Raw genomic sequence first — 21571 nt, forward strand, 5'->3', positions numbered from 1 at the left:
GTTCATGCTCTGTCTCTCTCTGTCCCAAAAATAAATAAACGTTGAAAAAAAAAAATTTAAAAAAAAAAAAAAAAAGAATAAGCCTGTAACTCAGAAGAACGAGTTTGTTGGCATTCAGAACTAAGAATACTTTCCCCCGTGGCCCATCCTAAAGAAAACACCAGTCATGTGGGCAGTCATCAACATTACACTTAAAAGTAAATGTGACACCAGTTCATTGGACAGCTTTGCGATTTCCCTTGACAGTAGCTTATAACAAAATACCAAAACAGAGTTTAGGAAAAGAGTCTGTGCAGACGTGTAAGTACTTGCTAATGAATGCTTAACGATACAGTTGGTTCCATGTTGAATTTTTAATCAGCGCACGATCTCCCAGTAATCTGGGTGCTATCGTACATCCCTACAAAGAGGGCTTCGTACGTAAACATAAACCAGGTTAGAAGAGAATATTTCATTACTGTCTGTCTTCAGGGCAGAAACGGCAACAGATAAGCGCAAAGCTGTCTTTGAAACCATATCTTGATTTAGTAACCTCAGTCTAACTGGGATTGAAGTGTAATCCAGCAAGAGTAGGCTTGTAGATACTTTGATGTCCAGCGGGGCCGTTGGTCTAACGGTGGGGGTGTCGGGCTGCAGAGATGGACTGGGGAGCACAGCCACGAAAGTGTACTTGCAGCCTGGAGAGAGAGTGTGTGCTTACAGTGGGGGGAGACGTTTTCAGGAGCTGCCCGGGGCTCTGGCTCCAAGAACGATCAGGGTTAAAAAAGGGAGCACTTGAAATGGACAAGTGTACAGGCAGAAATACAGTCAGGAAACTCTGACAGCATATTTTTCTGTGTAAGACTAAGGAGTGACGAATCTAGGACCTTATCAGAATTACTGTGTTTGGGTTGAGAAGCTGAGTTAGAAATAATTACGGGAACCCAACTGTTCGTATCAACTTGCACCAGAAGCCCAGCACAGGGTGCTTCTGGCAGATGTGGGTTTCATTCATACATCCAAGACTCCTTTTCTCTTTTTTTTTTTTTTTAATTTTTTTTTTTTCAACATTTATTTATTTTTGGGACAGAGAGAGACAGAGCATGAACGGGGGAGGGGCAGAGAGAGAGGGAGACACAGAATCAGAAACAGGCTCCAGGCTCTGAGCCATCAGCCCAGAGCCCGACGCGGGGCTCGAACTCACGGACCGCGAGATCGTGACCTGGCTGAAGTCGGACGCTTAACCGACTGCGCCACCCAGGCGCCCCAAGACTCCTTTTCTCTTCTGGACCCAAATGTTTAAATAACTTGGTTCTGACTCAGCCATTCTGTGGGTGCCGGTAATAGAAGGAAATTACCCACACGGTGATAAAATTGGCCAGGGAATCTTATATTTGGAGTCTGACCTGCTTCACCTGGTCAGAGGGGATGGGGTGCACACCTCTGAAATCTTACGTAGGAGGAGGGCAGGGTAAGAAGATTCTGGGCTTGCACGGCTACAGGCTGTCCCTCAAAGCTGAGCGATGGAGTATTGGGACTGACTTTACTATTCTTTCTTATGTTAATTAGGTTTGAAAGTCGTCCATAATAAAACATTTTTTAAAAAGCAAATGGAAAAAAATGTACCAGTTTTGATGCAGTAGATGTGGGAAAGGAGGAAGAGCGGGGGGGATCAAGGAGGTGTTTTAGGACAGAACAAAGCAGTTTTATGTAGTAATTCACACTGACAAATTTAATTACAAAAAACTGATAATATGCTGATAATGGAAATCGGTTCAGAAAGCCTAGAGTTGAATTTGTGGGTCTGTTTTCTGTCTTGACGTGAGATGAAAAGAATTACCATTTTCTTTAAAAGGAAAAATACACGAGTGTTCATTTTTGGTTTGGGATAACCAGGCTCTGAGAAGACTCACTCTTGGATTTTTATATCCAGGCTGTACCTTTCCTTCTTCGAGCTGTGGGCAAGTCTGTCATCTTTTCACAGGCAGACCAGTTACGGAAGCCTCTCGCTACCCAAATCTGAGTTTACATCCCATATCAAACTACATTTTGGTTTAATCTTTGCTGTGTATTTTTAAGTCCTGATGGCCCTTGCTTGGCCTTCAGACCAGTTCAAGACCACCCATGAACTTCTCTTACCAACTGCCCCTTGTGGAGATGAGCAAGACCACCGGTGCCCCACTTAACCTCCTAGGAGTACCGCATCTGTTTCTGAACGAATGTAATTACACTCTGCAACGGCATTCTTTCTCTGAGAGGAGTGATTGCTTTTCCTGGCAAGTCCCACTTAGCTCCGCTTTCAGAATTTCCTATCACTATCGCTCTGTGCCTGAATGTAGTCAACTTAGGGCTTCAGTGCCAACCAGGGAGTACCGAAGGGGTGCGGACAGGGCCTCCAGGCTTGGCTCAGATCAAGGGGAGTAACCAGGGAGGAACAGAGGCCAGGGTCAGTGATGAAAGCCCACCCAGTTACATAACTGGAATCAGAGCCATAATTACAAGATAAATATATGTGACTGAAGCAAAAAGTAGCAGGTGGACAGAAGTTACAGTGATGAGAACATGGAGCACTAGTTAAAATTGGTAGGTCTTTTGGTCTTGGTATTTTCAACTCTAAACTACACTCAGAACAACTGGTGATTTCTGCTTATCAGAAGAGATTAGATGATGGAAGAGAAAAAAAACAATAAAAAAGTACGAGACTGTCACATCGCTAGGTGGTGTATGAGGCGCCTCTGTTGTCTCCAGTGTTTTGGGTTTTGCCTATTATTTAACACAAAAATTAGTCTTACTCCCTGAGCGCACAGAGACCCGTAGAGGAGGGAAAACCTCAGATACAGAGGGAAGGGGAAACGCCAGTCTAGGGTTAAAACTGCCCACAGGTAATGGTCACGGTGGTAATCTGTGTGCCCACGGACTCTTACCTGCTTTTCCCTGTAGTGGCTGGTTTGTGATTGTTCCTTTCCTGAAACTTTGGCTTCTCTGTGTTGGGTGTGGAGACGATGTTCTCCAAGGACCAAATGCTAATGCTCAGGGGGTGGGGGGGGGGGGGCATAGAATTACTCTGCATGGTGTGTTTTCATTAACCAAGACTTGGTTTCGTCTCCATCTTCAAGAATAATCGTCTCCAGGTGAGGTTGTGACACAGTGTCTGGCAGGGCCCCACACATCCTGTGGGTGCTGGGTGGTGACGGCCATCCTCAGAAGGCTCTCGTAAAGCTGCCTTAGTCCGGGCTGGACGGGAGATGTGGGGGTCAGGTGTCCCTCAGAGGTAGCTCTAGGTGAGAGCACGTCTCTGGGGATGGGTCACATCCGATGCTGGCCTGGAGAGCACCACCTTACGTACCTGAAGTGGTGAGGGTGAGCCTCTCGAGCCTGTCACCCCCCAGCGTACCTCTTTGGGCGGTGTTAGAATGTTAGGGTCACAGGTGATCCTGAGAACTCCTACCATATACCAGCTCTCCGTGAGACGATGCCCTCAGACCTCAGCTGCTGTGTGTGCGGCGCTGCTTTAAGGAAGATGGGAGACGGGAAAGTGGAAGTGAGGCTCCGTATGTTTCTTTTGGTGAAATTGGTCTTTAGGATTATTTTTTTAGTGGCCGTGTATGGGATAAAAGGTAGTATTTCAGTCGCGATCATCCTGGTTTCTGATCCAGCCGTTTAAGAAGAGTTGGTGAGTGCAACTACCCTGTATGCTTCTAAGCAAGGTGGACACGGTCCCGGCAGGCTTCTTCGAGCTTACGCCCGGCAGGAGAGGCCGCCAGTAGCAGGGACTCGCAAGTGTGGTTGGCCTTCCAGGGGGGGTTCGGGTGTCGCGTGTAACAGGAGGCCTGCCCTGTCCTGCCAGTTCCGAGAGCTTCCCCGAGGAAGTATTTGAGGCCAGTGGAGGAGGTGAAGCTAACTAATAAGCAGGGGGTCCTAGACAGAGCAAAGCCCCTCAGTGAGCATGAACATGGCCCATTCTGAGAACCCAGAAGTCTGGAACGACTTGAGAAGAAGGGAAGGTGGCACAGGGGAAGTAAAAGGGCAGGCACCGGCTGGCCAGGCCAGGAGACCTTGAAAGCCATGTTAATGACACTGCCTTAGTCCTAGGGGCAAGAGGAAAGCAAGTCATGGTTGTAACAAACACGGAATCGATACAATCAGATTTTATTTTTTAAACGATCTGTATCGTATAAAAGAGAGCTTAAAAGGAAGAAGAGTGTGAGTGTATGGCTAGGCCTGTTTGGGTGGTCAGACGGAAGATGTCATGGGTTGGTGAGGCTGGGAGTGGGGAGAAGAAGGCCTTAGGAGCTGAGACTCTGTGAGGTACCGGTGTCTGTGCCCGATCATTGTTGATGCTGGATGATGGGTTCATGGAGTGTATTTTACTGTTCTTTGTGATTTTGCGGAGATTTGAATTTGTCTACAATAAAACATTGAAAGAAAGAAAATGGAAAGAGAGAGAGATCCGGAAGAGAGGCAGGTTCAGGGCAGAGACCGGGTCAGCTCTGACGTGTAGAGTTTGGGAACCCCATGAAACAGCCAAGGGCAAGTAGTGTGAGCTGAGTGGGGAAGTCTGGTCTGGGCTAGAAATAAATGTGACCGTCACTGGCATAATAAAGACAAGTGAGATCATGTCGGAGTTGGGTGACATCCCTCAGGGACGAGCCCTGAGAGGTGTCGTGTTTCTTACGCGGAAAGCCCTCACGTACTGTCCAGTAAACAGGTGGTCCTAAATCAAAGCAGTTACTACTCCGTTAATTTTTTTAAACACCAAAAGTTTGCAGGTTTCATGAAAAACATGCATTTGTTCTAGCTGCCCTGTCCTCTCTCCTCGCCTCTGTTGCGATGCGGTGGCCTCGGAAGCACCTCCTGTTTGCTCTGTATGACCCTGTGCGTTTCTGTCTTTGTCCATTCTTGCCAAGTTCCCAAGCGGCTTCTCTCAGGACTTCAGATTCCCAAGGCTGATGCTTCATACTTTACCCTCTGTGGGTTCCTGTCAGACCCTCACTTCTCACCAGCGAGACTGCTGGCTGGGTCTCCTCCTGTCGTAGAAAGAAGCTTGGAATCGGAGTCCGAAGCCTTCTGTGTCCTAGGGGAGGATAGGTCTCGTTGGTCTTTCCATGGGGGAATTCTTTGCTGGCAGTCAGTGGGACATTGATGTTTTTCCAAATTCTGAATCTGAGAAAAATCGTTAAAGAACTCAGGAAAAGAGAGAACAGCATCATTCTCCTCCAGGCGTGATGGTCCACACAGATACGTTCCTGGTTCGGAAGAGCCCACTAATGGCAAGGGCAGGGGGTGCTTACGGAGTCGGAGGTTAAGGCGGACGTCTCTGGGAACCATGGTGAATGCACATGCCGGAGAAGCAACGGTCTGAAGGGTCTTCTTTGTCGGTGATGCCGGGTTACAGATGGGTGTGCGCTCCCCTCTTACAAATAAAATATGTGTTAGCATGTTTATATAACATCCTTCACGACTTCACGTAAATCCTTTTGAGTGGTGTTCCAAGAAACAGCACACGTTGGAGGCACAGTAAGTGCTTACGTTGGCAGTTTTGACACGTGATTCTCTGTAATGCTGTTGACCTTAACCTTGAATGTTACCTCATTCAAATACTACCCAACGACACTTACTGGCATTCTCCAGTGCTTGAATACTCACTGTAGGCTCAGGTTCTTTGTAAATACTTTTAACAGAAGAAATGCAAAGGAAAAACACGTGCATGTTGTGAGGTCATTTGACATGAAATCAGAAAGCAATCTCAAACCCAAATGAGCAAAACGCAATATCCATTTCAGTGGCAGACCCAAGATTAAGTCAGGCAGACAGTATTTTTGTTGTTAAAAGAAGAAATGAGTTGATACGAAATAAGATGTATGCCAATTGGAAGATGCCTTCGGAGGCAGTTGTGGATTAAACCCTGAGGGCAAAATGGGAGACATTTTTCCACATCTGGAATAATTATCATGAAACAAGATTATCTGATGGGGCAGTCAATGCTGTGTTGTAACATTTTAAGGTAGATAATTTTTAGATCTTGCATATATGTGATAGTAGCTTCCAGTATTTTAGGTAATTTTCATTTGGCAGTTATTTTGTGTTCCCTTTTAACATTTTCTCTTACTAAATGTCTTATCAGGTAGAGGCCACTTTACATGTTGTTGACGTTATAGTCTTGTCACAGTGTATTCATAGTAAGAATAAACTTTGCATTTTTATTATATATTATTTTTTAACAGAGGACCTGTGAAACTCTTAGTCCAACCCTATCGCAGGAAAACGATTTGATCTCAGTGCTTTCTCATTATTTTTTTAAAAAACATTACAAGAAGGGGGCGCCTGGGTAGCTCATTCGGTTGAGCATCTGACTTCGGCCTAGGTCATGATCTTGCAGTTCGTGGGTCTGAGCCCCACGTCGGGCTCTCTGCTGTCAGCCTATCAGTACAGAGCCCACTTTGGATCCTCTGTCCCCTTCTCTCTGCCCCACTGCCACTTGCGCTGTGCCCCAAATAAATATATATTTTAAAAGTATTACAAGATACAGAATAATTAAATTTGGGAAATTCTAGTTTCTCATCCCTGAATCCTGAGAATTCCTAGCTGTCAGAAATTTGCAGTCACCTGCCGCCATTTAAGCACCCCACCCTCGGGCCTCCTGTTTGTGAAGGGCCAGCCTCCGGTGCCCTCCTGGCACAAGCCGTCTGTACATGGTGCTGCCTGTCCGCACCACCCCTCCTCCGACTGGTCCCGGTCCTCCAGGCCTTGTCCCTTCTCAGAGCCGTGGAGATGCCGGCTCGGGAGTCAGGCTGCTTGGGGTCCGGCCTGACTGCCATCCCTAAAGCCCTTGGCCAGATGCCTGACTGACTTCGTTTTTTCACCTGTCGAGTGGGAATGCAGACAACACTGACCTCATAGTGCGGTTGTGACTGTCCCCTTGTGGGACTTGGCACCACAACTTGCAGTGAGTCCCCAGCATCAGCCGTTCTGTGGTTATCACTGAGGCTGGTCTCCATTGTGTCCCTGTCCCCACCCTCCCCTCCATCTTCCCCACCCTCCTGTCTTCCTTGTGTGTCATTCCCAGGGCCTTTCCTGTGGCTCATCTTTCCATTGCATTCCTGTTACTTGTTTCTTTGTCCAGAGCTCCCACGTGCCCACCCTACCGTGTCCAACCCCTCTCCACCGCCCCCCCCCCCCACCCCTGCAACGTGCCCTGCCTATCTCCTGGGCCCTGGCCTGTCCCATCCAGTCCTGCGATGTGGTGGCATGTGTGAGTCAGACCTTCTTCTCTGCCTCGTCTGACTCTCACACCCTTGCCCGCAATTCCTCCGACCTTAACCCTATGCTGTTCTCACATCTGCCCAGCCAAGTGCAGGATAACGGGCTGATTACTGAGCTTACTGGCTGATCGGTTCGCCCAGCAAAGTCCAGAATTTGAATTTTTAACAGCAGCAAAAATGGGCTAAGCAGACTATCACTTTGAGAAATTTTGTTTTCTGTGATCCTTTCGAATTTTCCAATAATTTGAGAAATCACTTTTATACAAAGCTTGAAATCAGTATTTAATTTCAAGCATGGGAATGTATTTTATTTTGTATCTGTAAACAAAATGCCTTATGTGTTTTGATGATGGAACCAGAACTATTACTTAGTCTTATTTGTTGGCATCTTTGAAGCAATTTCTAAACCTTACGGAATGTTTTATAGTAGCCCATTAATATACCATTTAATCCCCAGTAACCAGCTTTTGTTTCTGTTTTCCCCCACTGGAGGACCCCAAAATGTATGTACAGACAGTGTTGGATGTTCACAAAAAATACAATGCCCTGGTGATGTCAGCGTTCAACAACGATGCTGGTTTCGTGGCTGCACTTGACAAGGTGGGTGTGTCAGAAGGAGTCTCTCCTGCGATGCAGGTGGCGGGGGGGGGGGGGGGGGTGCGTGGCCTCTGACCGTGTTTTGTGTGCTCCACAGGCCTGTGGTCGCTTCATCAACAACAACGCAGTTACCAAAATGGCCCAGTCGTCCAGTAAATCCCCCGAGTTGCTGGCTCGATACTGCGACTCCTTGTTGAAGAAAAGGTATTAAGTGACATTGTGTTTTATTCCAAGTAAATCTGTTCAAACTCTCAGCTTATATATGAGGAATTAAACTTTATATTACGTTTTACTTCTGTTGTAATTTTTGTACCTTTGAGAAAATACTTCAAACCTAATACATCTTCCTTGTCTCTTTGAAAGATACTTCAAGTCCTTTACTCTAGGCCCAGTTCATCTTTTTTTAATGTCACCGTTGGGTTGGCTTTGAGAACTGCAAGCAGTGTGGCCGCTTTAGCTGAATCCAGTTCTGTGGGCGGGCCGAGCGGTGGTTACAAGGGCGCAAAGGACGCGGGAAGCCAGCGTCTGTCTCTCTTGTGCTCCCCGGTTCTCTGGGCCCAGCTCGCTTGTGTTTCCGGGCGAGGCTGCTTCGGGAGCTCCCATTGGCCGTTCCTGACACGAAACTCGGCGCTACTGTGGCACTTGCGTTGTCGTGTGCGCTTCTAACGTTGATCTTCGCTTAACGAGTTTGTTTTATTGCCATTCTCTGTTTTCTCTCTGTTTTTTAAGTTTATGTATGTACGTAATCTCTACCCCTCACATGGGGCTCCAACTCGTGACCCTGAGCTCAAGGGTGGTGGGCTCTTCGACTGAGCCAGCCAGGGGCCCCTCGTGCTCTTTGTATTTCAGCTGCCAGGTTTCTCACCTGCTCTTCTTCCTGCTCAGGGTGTGTGTGTGTGTGTGTGTGTGTGTGTGTGTGTGTGTGTGCGTGTGCGCGCGCGTGTGTGCAGGTGTAGTGAGAGCTAGAAGCACGACCGGCGTGGGTCTCTCTGTGCCTTGTGCTTCCAGCATTCCGGGTTTTGCGCGTCTGTTTGGGTGTTCTCAGCTTCTCGTTTCTCGTTCACTTGGACGGCTCCGCTCGGTTCGGAAGCGCTCAAGGCTTGTCTCACTTTTCCAGAGATCTCTCGGCAAATGCTGCTGCAGGTGTTGTCCGCGCTTCCACGCGGTCCTGGTTTTGATGTTCACGTACTAGCTCTCAAGAGCTCGCGTAGCCCCCTTGCGAAAAGACGGAGAACGCCTCCCCGTACCGAGAAAAACACTGCGAACAAGTCTCCCCTAGAGTAGAGTCGGGGAAATCTTAAGTCAAATGTTAGCAAGCTAAATTTATCAGGGAACTAAGAATAATTCTCCAGAACACAGTAGCTTTCTAGCGATGGCTCAGTGGTGGCAAATGTAACGTAACTTACTGTGTTAACGACTGCGTGGTCTTCCTGACAGACATGGGGAAACCTTTGATGAGGTCACTAGCTAGCTCTTGAACTTTGCCAGAAAGCCATTTCCCCAAGGCCAGTGAGAATGGAGTATTCGGGGGGTTTCCTCTGTTTCTTGCAGTGCTGGTCAGTGTAGTATTTAGCAGTTCTAGTCAGATCCGTGCAGGTATTCTTTCCAGGAATAAACATGGACTTCACATTGGAATGCCTCTTCTGACCTGCTGTTAACTTTTTTTTTCTTTAGGCTATTACATAAAAATCTTCAGTGTTTTTTAATTACCTATTTTAGTAGGCCCTCATTTCGTTTGGCACTTGTCCCTTTTATGCATTGCCTTTTCCTAAGGGGCCCTCATCAAGTCTCTTGCTATGTTGTTGTAATTGAGGCTGGGGCAGCAGACAGACGGCAGGCCGCTGGGAGCACCACGTCCGTGAGCACACGCTCCTCCCGAGTGAAGGGGGCTCAGAAGAGAGGCTCTCCCGCAGGGGGCAGTGGCCCCGGCCTGGCCCTGTGAAGAGGGGGGCTGGGTTTTCTGAGCCACGTGTTCTTAGGTAGAGGCACCTCTCCAGAGCTTGGTTGGTGGCTGGATCATTCGATGTAAATTTATGGGGAATCTGTCTATGAGGGACTCGTAGACCCTGAAAAATTGCATTTACCCTGAAGTAACCTTTCAGTTAATACTTGTTCATAGAATAGAATGAATCAATCGGTTGTTAAAGACTCTGTTGTGTAGACATAACCCCAGAGGAAGGTGGTGCTTTAGTGCTTGAGATCCTTTCATTATCTTTAATGTTTAGGCCACTCAAAAACTAAATGCCTTTTTCATTTTTTTCAAAGTTAGAGCATGTTGTAGAAGGCCGTCGGCTTTTATTTATTTGTATTTAAATAGATTATCTGAAAGGAAAACTGGAATGTGTGGGGGAGCTTTTTATAAGTGTCTTCCGTGGCTTTTCATCTCGGATGTCGATTATTTTGTAAGCGGGTTCTTCCGCGATAGTTTCAGCGTAAGATCACCACACAGCCGTAGGTAAGACAACTTTGCCTCTGTCTTCACGCGTTCATCTGGACAGAACTGAGTGTTCGAGTGTTCACAGCCACATTCTGTTGTGTTAGCCGAGTGGTGCTTGCTCATTAACAACCGTTGGCTGATCTGTTTGAAAACAGTATGCCTTCTTTTTACATTTCAGTTCCAAGAACCCAGAAGAAGCAGAGCTAGAAGACACGCTCAACCAAGTGGTAAGGCGCTTGCTAACGCACCGTTCCCGGTAGCCATTTCTCTGCAGCTTTTAAGGTTATCGGTACAGGGTGTCTGGAATGTGAAAAGTCATTGGGTCATTTATTTTGCTTTGAATCTGTGGTTTTACTCCCTAAACTGAGTCATGAATTTTAGCATTTGTACTTTCCTCATTAGTGCCGAGTCTAGACCGAGTTAATGTGGTTTCAGTGGTTGACAAAAATATCTCAAGACTACGGGTGGTATTTGTAGCCGTCGTAAACATTGGCACACAGGCCGGACAAAACAAAGCACGCGTGTCAGCTGCCGGCGTGTGTTCGGTGACTGTGGCTTTTCAGTGCACTAAGTGTGCTCTCTCGGTGACTTCACTAGATGGTGGTCTTCAAGTATATAGAGGATAAAGACGTGTTCCAGAAATTCTATGCAAAGATGCTGGCCAAAAGACTCGTACATCAGAACAGTGCCAGTGATGATGCCGAAGCAAGCATGATCTCTAAACTAAAGGTAAATTTCATCATTTCCGGGGGAAAAAAAAGTTTTTAAATCGCTGTGAAAGATTTTCATTGTCCCAGGTTGTTGTCAGTGGTCTGTAGCTAATGGAGTTCAAACGGCACGGGCTGTCCTGGGCCCCGCATGCTTTGCTGACCATCCGCCCCGCCCTCGGGGGCCCCTCGGTCCCGTTGGCCGGGCTGTGCCGCACTGGCCACCGGAGCGCCAGCTGGTTCCCACCCCCCCACCCACCCCCCGTCTCCCCCCGAACTGCTCCAGTGGCTCAGCCCACACGTGTGTTGGGTCGACTTTGAGTTGGCGGGTGTTTTGTTTTGCTCCGGGTTTAGTTCGCATCCTCAGTGGTCGCATCCTCAGGAGGACAGAAGGCATCGGACTCCACCGTTGAGCACCTGTTTTGTCCTTCAGCCACCTCTGCCCTCTGCCTGCTCTTGTGTCGGTGCCTCCTGGCCTGCCAGGCGCTGGCACGTGTCTGAGACCTGAAATTACTGTTGTGTGGGTAGCTAATTCTGCTCAAGCTGCCATAACAAAATACCACAGACTAGAGGCTTGAACCACCCAGGTCTCTCCTCCCAGTTCTGGAGGCAGGGAAGACCAAGGTCGAGGGGCCGGCTGAGTCCGTTTCTGGTGAGGACTCTCTTCCCAACCTGGTGACGGCCACCTTCTCGCCGTGTCCTCACGTGGCAGGCAGAGAGCACGCTGGTCCCTTGTTACACGGGCGCTAATCCCATCACGAGGATCCCATCCTTGTGACTCCATCTAACCGTAATCATTTCCTCATGACCCCGCCTCCAGATACCATCACATTGGGGGTTAGGGCTTTAGTGCCGGAGTCTGGGGGGCACACGTGTCAGCTGATAACAGTGGGTAAGAGTAGTAAACAAAGTATGTCCTCTTCGCATTCCGTTAGAGATCCTTGCTCTTAGGTGCTCAGATGATACTTACTGTGTGAATAGTAGCCTACTGGTTTGAATCTGCACATACTGATGCTGTGAGATGTGGTTCAGTGTTACTAGCTTCAGTAGTCATTTTCTACGGTTAAGCCTATGTCGTGTGTGATTTCCATCAGATTCTCTTATATACACTTCTGTTTCTAATAGAAATTAATGAGACGGTTGTCTGGGTTCATTTCAGCAAGCTTGTGGTTTTGAATATACCTCTAAACTTCAGCGGATGTTTCAAGACATTGGTGTGAGCAAAGATTTGAATGAGCAGTTCAAAAAGCACCTGACGAATTCAGAACCGCTAGACTGTGAGTACACACGTGTTTATGAGCTGCTTTTACAAGCAGTGTTCTTCGGGAAGTCCGTGCCCTATGTGGCAGGCGACAGAGATGACAGAGTCTTACGTGAGGGTGGTCAGTGCTTTATCAGGGATTCAGGGACGGACAGACAGCAAGTGCCACCTCCCAGATGGTCTTCCTGAGTCGCGTGTGAGCCTAGGAGATGACCGACCTCTCCCAGGGGACCCAGGGCTGAGCCCTGGGCTTTTCCACTTGCTGGCGTGGCCACCCCACCCGGGATATCTGCCAGCTCAGGGCTCCACACGGTTTAATACTTCATAAATTTCTTTAACCTTAGTTGGGATCAGTTCTTGCCTTTTTTTTTTTTTTTTTGGTGAATTATAAGAGACTGACTTGGTGTATAGATTACAGAGTCAAACTAACCAAAGACTCCAGGGCCGCGCCTGCCCCCCGTCAGGTCCGCTCTGGGGGATGTTGGCGGACGATGCAGACATCATTACTTGTTAATGTTGTCTTTTCACATGAAAAATGGGAATTTCATTTCTCCCCAAAGCTGAAGCGCTATTCCACTGTTAAACTTGGCAATTCTGCCAGTGAGCTCATCAGCTCTTGGTACTGATGAGACTTTTGTTCTGATTTAGTTTGTGTTACGTGTAGTGTTGGGGGGGCGGTGGTGTTGGCAGTAGTGGGCGTACAGGAAACACACCGAAGGTAGCTGTTCACGTCTGGGGATTTTGCTTCTTGAGTTGCGGCTGCCGCGGTATCTGTGCCCGGCGAGCTGGGGGCGCCTGAGCGGACCCCAGGCCGGCAGGGTGCTGACGCACAGGAAGCGGGGCGGGCATCTGATGTCGTAGCTCTGAGGAAAAGAGTTTCTGGCTCTTTGACCTTTCACTAATTTTCACGGAGTAAAATCATTTAACTGAAATACATCCGGTTCTTAATTTCCTACTGAAGCAGAGTGTTTTCATTCGGTGTGTTTCTTTTAATACGAAGCAGTCCACGTTTATTTGAACGGCAGCATCTTTCAGTGTGTGGGACTAACCGTGTTCCTGCCTTTTCACCCCGCCTCAGTGGACTTCAGCATCCAGGTGCTAAGCTCCGGGTCGTGGCCCTTCCAGCAGTCCTGCACGTTCGCCTTGCCGTCAGAGGTGAGGGCGGCTCCGTCTCGTGTTCTGCTAGTGCCCGGTGGAACGCAAAGGGCGGCCTTGGCCGCGAGCCCACGGCGAGTGCGCGGCGGGCAGGGCGGGGTGTCCGGAGGCCAGCCTCGTCGGTGCTCTGCCGAACCCCGTGGCGGCGGCCGCCTGCCTGACAGTCAGAGTGCGTTTCCGCCTTCTCCTCTCGTGCCTCAACCAGTGTGCCTTGCAAGAGTCACACCCCCCCCACCCCCACCCCCACCCCCCGCCGCTCGGGTTTCACGTTTATGTAGTGAGCGTTTTGTACCGTACGTTTGGAGGTGTGTTTATGTGGAAGTGCTGACTACGGACTGGGGTGAGATACGTATTCCACACAGTGCTATCCTTTTATCCAGCTGGAACGCAGTTATCAGCGATTCACAGCTTTTTACGCTAGCCGTCACAGTGGCAGAAAACTGACCTGGCTGTATCAGCTGTCCAAAGGAGAATTGGTAACCAACTGCTTCAAAAATCGATACACTTTGCAGGTAAGATCACCCTCTGTTTCGGAATATATTTTTTTAGTCTAAATGAGGATAAGACAAGCTGTAGAAATCGGAATCCAGTGGTTCGTGCGTCAGAATCTAGGGTCGAGCTTCCGGCAAAGTGCGGTTCTCAGAGTCAGAGGAGTTCGGACGCTTTCCCGCTGAGGGGCAGGTGATACACCGATGCCTCAGTTTTATTCTCCATAAAATGGGGGTGCCAGTGCTTATACCTTGGAAGTGACGTGAAGATTAAGTAAAATAATGTGTTTAAGAAGCATTTGGCACAGATCCTGCCCGATGCACACCGCGTAGCTCAAAAAGCCAGAGTTTCCTGTACTGAATTACGACGATAGCCCTTTTCCTATGGCAAAGCAGTTTTCTGCTAATATTGACCCCCAGTGCTCTCGGCAGCACTGACTACTAAGTGATAAGAACTGCATGACTCCCGTTTCAGTTCTACGCGAGAGGCTGAGGCCCGGGGTAACTGGAGCGGCCTCCTCGCGATCCCGGTGTATATGTGGCAGAGGGAAGATGTCCGTTAGGGTCTCTTCCCCTAAAGAGGATTTGTGTGTTTTACGCGTGCTTATGTAAATGAGTGTGGATGCATAAATAGTGTGTATTTGCGTAGACAAAACGTCTTAGAAGAAAGTTCCAAATTATTTTAACCTTCGAAAGGCGGTAAGTGACGTCTTTCGGGAGAGCAGTGCATCGCGGTGGAGCCGTGACACTTTGTGTTCTCTTTTAAATAGACCTGCTGTCGTGCGTGTTTTGCAAGAATTTGTTTCATACGTAACTTCTTCAGCCTTAAGCTGTGTATTTTTGGAGGCTTTTCCACGCATTTAAATTCCGTTTCTCTTTCTCTTATATGGGGGGCCTCGAAGGCATCCACCTTCCAGATGGCGATCCTGCTTCAGTACAACACGGAAGACGCGTATGCTGTGCAGCAGCTGACTGACAGCACTCAGATCAAAATGGTACCTTCCCGTTACTTGGCCCCTGTGACGTGTCCACTTCCCGTCTCCTCTTGTGAGCATTGAAGGGAGGGGGTGGGGAGACGGCGCGGAGGTCTCTGATTTCACACGGATGCACATGACCTGCTTTCGCACGTTCGTTTAACCCAGCGTTAACCCTCTTCCCAGCTAAGCTTTTCCTTGGAGGCTTAAACGTCACTTGATTACAGTGTCTTTCTTCCTGTTTATTGGCCGTATTTTTTATTGAGCTGTATTTCACGTACATAAAATTCAGCATCTTAAAGTAGACAGTTGAGTGTTTATTCACAAGGTCGTACAGCCACCATCGCTGCCTTGATTCCCGAACACGCCTGTCATCCCGAGAAGAGACCCGTTAGCCGTTAGCAGGAACTACCCTCTGCTCCTCTCCTCAGCCACTGAGCCCCATTAACGTACTTCCTGTCTCTCCGGATTTGCCCGCTCTGGGCTCTTCACGATAATGGCGTCAGAGCGTGTGTGCCTTTGACTTGGCATGTGTCCAGGGTTTCTCTACGTGATGGCGTGTATGTTTCATTCTGTTACCGGCTGAAATACGTTCCAGCGTCTGCGTGGACCACGTTATGTTGACCCCCTCATCAGTCGGTGGGCCTTGGGGTTGTTTGTACATGTGGTTATTGGGAATAACAATGCTCTGCGCATTCACATGCGCGTCTCTGTAAGAACCTGTTTTCAGTTTTCTTGGGTGGATGCCAAGGACTGGAACGTTCGAGTCGTGACAGATTTAACTTCCGAGCCACTGCCAGGCACCAGTTCACGTGCACACCACCAGCAGCATGGGAGGGCCCCCCGACCCTGGCTTCCTTTCTTTACGGCTATTATGGCCTAGTGGGTATGACGTAATACCTCGTCGGTAGTTTGATTTGCATTTCTCCGACAGCTGATGACGTGTCTTTTCGTGTTCTTCCTGGCCGTTTATATCTATTCTTTGGAGAGATGTCTATTCAGACGCTCTGCCCATGCCCATTTTTTATTTGGGTTGCCCTTACCGTTGAGTTGTAAGAATTCCTTATATATTGTGTACCCAGAGCCCCTTTTTCTTTTGTCGCGCATGCCTTTAGTGTCAGGGCTAAGGAGCCGGGGCCTGATTCAGGGTTAGAGACGTCTTTCCCCGTTGATTGGGACTGCCCTGTTGAAAATCAGATGGCCGTAGGTGAATGGGCTAATTTCTGGATTCTTCGTTCTTTTCCGGTGATCTGTAGTTCTTTAATCCACAGCGCCTTGTTTGCGGTTATTTTGTAGCAAGTTTTGAAACAGACACCTCCAGCTTTGTTCTTTGTCAAAATTGTGTTGGCTCCTCTGGGTCTCTTGCATTTCCATGTGAATTTCAGAATTAGCTGGTCTGTGTCCAAAAGGAGGCAGCTGTTGCTGTGATAGAGACGCATCAAAGCTTTGGGCTGCTTTGGGGGGTGTCCCCGTCCTGCCAGCGGGGGCCTTCCAGTCCGTGGCGTGAGCGGCTTTCTCTTTATGTAGGTTGTGTTTCATTCCTCTCACGTGTTTTCAGTTTTGAGTGTGTAAGCCTGCACTTTGGTTAAATTTATTCCTAAGTGTTGTGTTTGGTACTTTTGGAAACGGAATTGTTCATTTCTGGATATGGAAATACAGTTGATTATTGCGTATTGATTTTATATGTTGCAACCTGGCTGAACTTTTTTTTTTTTTTTTTTGAGGCTTCTTTAGGGGTTTTACAGTATCATGTCATCTGCAGATACAGCTAGTTTTACTTCTTCCTTTCCCTATTTGGATGTCTTTTATTTTTTCTTCTTGCCTGATTGTTCTGGCTGGAATTTCCCACGCAGTGTTGACTAGAGGTGGTGAGAACAGGCACCCTTGTCTTATTCCTGACCTTGGGGGAAAGCTTCAGTTTGTTACTATTAAGGGTGACAATCGCTGTAGGTTTTTCTTAGATTCCCTTTATTAAAGAAGTTCCCTTCTAGTCTTGTTTTTTTTTTAATCTTTCCATGATGAAAGAGTGTTGCATTTTGTTCAACTGCTTTTTCTGCTCTGTCGAGATAAAAAATATGCTTTTTGTCTATTAATATGGTATATTATAGTCATTGCTTTTCTTACGTTGCCACCCTTGCCTTCTTGGGGTAAACCCCACTTGGGCATGTATATGATATTCTTTACGTGCTGGGCTTGGTTTGCTAGTATTTTCTTGAGGAAGTTTACATCTACATTCATAGGAATGGCATTGGTCTGTTGTTCTCTTGGGATGTTTTTGTCTGGTTTTGCTGACAGGGTAACACTGGCCTTATTGAATGTCACTTAGGGAAGTATTTATTTTTTAAGTTTGTTTATTTATTTTGAGAGAGAGCAAGCAGGGAAGGGTCAGAGGAGAGGGAGAAGCCCAAGCAGGCTCCAGGCTGCCAGCGCAGAGCCCGATGTGGGGGCTCGAACTCACGAACCGTGAGATCATGACCTGAGCCGAAACCCAGAGCCAGACAGCAGAGCGACTGAGCCACCCAGGGGCCTCAGGAAAGTGTTTATTTTTTGATGATGCTTCAAGTCAGTCCAGAGTACATCTTCAAATTCTAATGACAGAGTGAATTTGCTCCTTTGTGTGTAAGAGTCTGTCTCATCTCGTCAGGAGGGCTGGACTCAGGTGGAGGCTCAGGCCGCCCTCGGCCCCGCCCCACGGGGCTGACAGGGCCATCGGCCTTGGCCTCCAAGCTCAGCACTCCCCTGTCAGGTCGGGCTCGGAAGTGCGGCCTCTGGTGGCGGCGCTGTGGATGCGGCCGGCAGTGCCCCAGACCGAGGGAGGGGGGGTTGAATCTGGGCTGGTCACGTGACCAGAATGGGTGTCCGTGAAGGGCGGGGGGTGTTCCGTGCGCCGGGGTAGGAGGTATGCGGTGCGTCCGGGGGACTGAAGTTGGGCAGGTGGTGGTGTCCACGTCACGGGGTCACAGAGTTGAAGGAGGAGGAGGCTGAGACCCGCCACCTGCGTTTACAGGCGAGGAATCGGCCGGCGGCCCCGCATGGCGCCTGGGGCTCCCCGCAGGAGGTGGAGCACGGGGTCGCCACCGCCGAGTCCCTCGCATCCATGAGCAGCGTCCTCCGCCGTCGTGCAGGAGCCCTCGGATGTTGCTTTTGTGGTGACCGTGTCCAGGATGGACGGATAGGTTCCTGTAGTGACAAGATCAGCGTGGCTTCTAACGTTTGTAACCGAATCGGCAGTTTTTACCACGAGGTGGTCAGAGCCACAGAGGGGTTGGCTTCCCTTTGACGAGTAGGCGCTGGCGGTAGTGAACTTAGGGGACCTCCTAGTCACCACCTCCTTCTCCCTGGGTACATTCTCCTGTCTGGGGGGGGGACTCCTGTGTTCCTGCCAAAAATCAACTATGAGGTCGTGTGTGTGTGGTTTGTGTTGCAAAGAAAAATGCAACTTACCTTTTTCTCTTCAATTGCAGGACATTTTGGCACAAGTCCTACAGATTTTATTGAAGTCGAAGTTACTGGTATGTCTGTGCACGTTCCGTGTTGAGCTAGACGAGAGCCTTTTCCTGAGATGATGTGGTAACAGCTCTTGTCCTGTAGGTTCTGGAAGACGAGAACGCGAACGTTGATGAGGTGGAATTGAAGCCAGACACCTTAATCAAATTGTATCTCGGTTATAAAAAGTAAGGAAAATCTGCCAGGTGGATGGTCCTGGACCACAGACTCGTCCCCTCGCGTCCCTGCGGACGGAGGCTGGGCACGGCGTGGGCCTCGGTTGTCTGGTGGTTTCTCCACCGGGCAAGCGTCCCCTTAAATGGCTGGCCGGGGACCTTTGGGCCTCTGTCCCAGTGCCTCGAGTTTGTCTCATTTGACGAAATTTGGGAGAGCAGACGGAGGCACCGGCTCTCCCGTGACATGGGTGGCCTGTTACCGGCCGGGCAGGAAGCCACCGAGTGGCGGCGGCCTGGGGCCTGCTGGGGGCCGAGCTTCTCACAGAGGTTGAAACTACCTCGGGGGGCGGGGGGGCCATCCAGTGGGACGCGGGGATGGGGCTCGGGTAGCAGAGGCTTCTTAAAGGTCACACACGGGCCTTGAGCACCTGTCCTTTAAAGCGACAGCGATCGGTCTCCTCCGTTTGCCCGGCAGTAAAAAGTTAAGGGTTAACATCAACGTGCCGATGAAAACCGAACAGAAGCAGGAACAAGAGACCACACACAAAAATATCGAGGAGGACCGCAAGCTGCTGATTCAGGTGACTTGGGGCCCGCGCGGGGTGGCGACCCCTCACAGAGAGTGACGCCGCTCTGGCGCCCCGCGGGGTCGTGGGGTGGCTGGGACTTGGGAGCGGGTGCAGGGACGGTGACGGCCCCGAGTGGAGCAGAGGAAGGAAGCGGATGGACGCAGAGAACGTGGCGAGTTCGCGTCCGACGGGGCAGGGAAGGGGGTCACAGCGAGGCAGCTTCTGCGGCTCTGCAGACTCGTGTTTTCTCCCCACCCCCCACCCCATGCTCTATATAAACATTTTTTAATTGCCATCCAAGTTAGCCGATAGTGCAACAGTGATCTCGGGATGTGTTTTCTCATTTTTAAAACGCTCTGTAGTCGGGTGAAATTATTAAAACTGCCGAGGAGACCAAAGTATACCGTGTTTATTCTGTTAGAGTTAAAACACATATCCTGCCGTGCGTTTGTGACCGTGTATGAAATCGCAGTCCTCTGCGCAGACACGGCCCTCGGCGGCCCGTTTGCTAGTTGTCCCTAATGTTCCTGAACGGTTGTAACCGTGACATGTACCGGTGTTTCCTCCCGGATGACGGGTGACCAGGCGGCCATCGTGAGGATCATGAAGATGCGGAAGGTCTTGAAGCACCAGCAGCTGCTCGGAGAAGTGCTGACTCAGCTGTCCTCGAGGTTCAAGCCGCGGGTCCCAGTGATCAAGGTACAAGAGCCACACGGCAGAAGCTGCCCGTGTGTCATTTTAGGAGAGCAAGGTGTAACGAAAACGAGGCCGACGGCCCTTGGCATATCCATACGTACTAGGTTTCTCCAAAAGGAAATGGGCTTAAGCTTAAAACCTTTTACCGAAACACGTACACCGAGCGGTGCACGCGTCCTGAGTGTCCGGTTTGCTGATTTTCCCAGAGTAAATACACTTGTACACCAAGACCCAAATCGAGAGTTAGAAGGTGACCAGCGTTCCCGAAGCTTCCCCTCGCTGCCTCCCCCACATTGCCCCCTGTGGCCCGAATCTCGCTCCCACAGCAGTTCCGCCTCCCTCGGGACTCTGTGTAAACGACCTGTAGAGTTCCCGCTCGGCTGTGTCCCAGTTGTAGCCCGGCCACGGGGTGCTCCCCCTCGCTGTGTGAGCACCGGCTCCAGGGGCAGCCGCGGGCTTCTTCCAGGTAGCAAGTCCGAGGCATCCTGAGACCGCTCGGGTCACCGGCAGCCGGTGCGGGGGCCCCGACAGTGGGGCGCTGGCTTGCTCAGGAGTCCCCACCGCCCCCCAGTCCCTGCCGGTGACTCAGGACAGAGCGACCGCGAGGTTCCCGGCCCGGGCGGCCCGGCGCCTGGGGTGCTGGGAGGCGGTGGCCCCGTGCCGGCTCTAAAGACACTCGGTCACCTCAGCGAGGCCGTTAAGGAGACGGGCAGAGGGGACTCCATTCGGGGATGCGGTGGACGGGCTGAATTGCCCTGACTGGGCTCTCGGTGGTGCAGGGGAGATCCCAGGTGAGGGTGGCCCATCTCTTCGGTAATATGTGTGTTTTTCCTCCTGTCACGACTTCTCTCTCTTTTAAAATAATGCCCAGAAATGCATTGACATTCTGATCGAGAAGGAATATCTGGAGCGAGTTGATGGGGAAAAGGACACCTACAGTTACTTGGCTTAGCCCTTCCGGAAGGGTCTGCCTGTGCGAGCCGCAGCAGGTAGTTCCGGGCCGAGAGAAGAGCTCCATCCAGCTCGCAGCAGCCAGCCTGGCGCCGTCCGGACCTCCCTTTTTAAAACCGAGACCGAGGCTCCCACCGGCCGGTCTCAGACGAACATCAGAACTGCTCAGGATTGACACGTTTCAAGTCTGTAAATACGGACACCGACGCCATTTAACCTAATTTAAGAAGAGGGGCGTCGCGCCCCGAGGGCTGCATGCTACCGCATTTAAACCAGTCCATTGGCTGCGAGGCCAACGGCCGCCGTCCTCGGGCATCGGCGTTGGCAGCACCCCCTTTGAGAGCAAGTCTCACGGACCCACGTGTAGTCTGCTATGAAAAACCATTTGTATAGTGTGTTTCATTTTTTAATGTGTGAAAATAAAGAGAATTAAAGAATTTCCGTACAGGTCGCATTTGGTTTTGTTTCAAGTCTTACTGATGTCTACGTGTAAATAAAAGACGTAATGATTGTGCGGATTTATAATCCCGTGTCTTCCTGTAGTCTAACAGGCTGCATCCTGTGGATTGAGACTCGAAGCTCTTAAAACTTGAAGGCCTCTTACAGTCTTTTCCCCCAGACGCTCCTGCTCATTTCTAGGACTTGCGGCAGGGACTGGAAGGCAACCGCGTGTTGATTCTGTTTGACGCTTGGGAGGACCCGGTGGGTTAATCCTGACGTCCCCACGTGCTGGAGAAACTGAGGCCAGAGGAAGGGGCGCAGCCCCAGCCTGGAGAGCCTGGCCGCTCCCTCCTGGTTCCAGCCGATTGTCTGCGCGCAGGGAGCAGCCGTTC

At 49.9% G+C, this 21571-nt stretch overlaps 1 protein-coding gene across 6 annotated transcripts in view; it reads left to right on the top strand.

Moving 5' to 3' along the window:
* The window catches only part of CUL1 (cullin 1), a 106977-nt gene extending 85794 nt beyond the window's left edge, over window positions 1-21183 (top strand). For 4 of the 6 annotated variants that reach the window (XM_045496035.1, XM_045496036.1, XM_045496033.1 and 1 more), the window contains exons 10-22: window positions 7734-7841; window positions 7936-8042; window positions 10454-10502; window positions 10873-11004; window positions 12142-12259; window positions 13322-13398; window positions 13779-13910; window positions 14789-14881; window positions 18325-18372; window positions 18452-18534; window positions 18998-19103; window positions 19677-19790; window positions 20659-21183. In XM_045496035.1, the coding sequence (XP_045351991.1) occupies window positions 7734-7841; window positions 7936-8042; window positions 10454-10502; window positions 10873-11004; window positions 12142-12259; window positions 13322-13398; window positions 13779-13910; window positions 14789-14881; window positions 18325-18372; window positions 18452-18534; window positions 18998-19103; window positions 19677-19790; window positions 20659-20739 (1248 nt within the window). In that variant the 3' untranslated portion in view covers window positions 20740-21183. Of the gene's footprint in view, window positions 1-7733; window positions 7842-7935; window positions 8043-10453; window positions 10503-10872; window positions 11005-12141; window positions 12260-13321; window positions 13399-13778; window positions 13911-14776; window positions 14882-18324; window positions 18373-18451; window positions 18535-18997; window positions 19104-19676; window positions 19791-20658 lie in introns of all 6 variants that reach the window. The other 2 variants (XM_045496032.1, XM_045496031.1) reach the window with 1 other exon arrangement.
* Window positions 21184-21571: the final 388 nt, after the last annotated feature.

The sequence above is a fragment of the Leopardus geoffroyi genome, chromosome A2, assembly GCF_018350155.1.
Source record: "Leopardus geoffroyi isolate Oge1 chromosome A2, O.geoffroyi_Oge1_pat1.0, whole genome shotgun sequence".
Lineage (NCBI taxonomy): Eukaryota > Metazoa > Chordata > Mammalia > Carnivora > Felidae > Leopardus > Leopardus geoffroyi.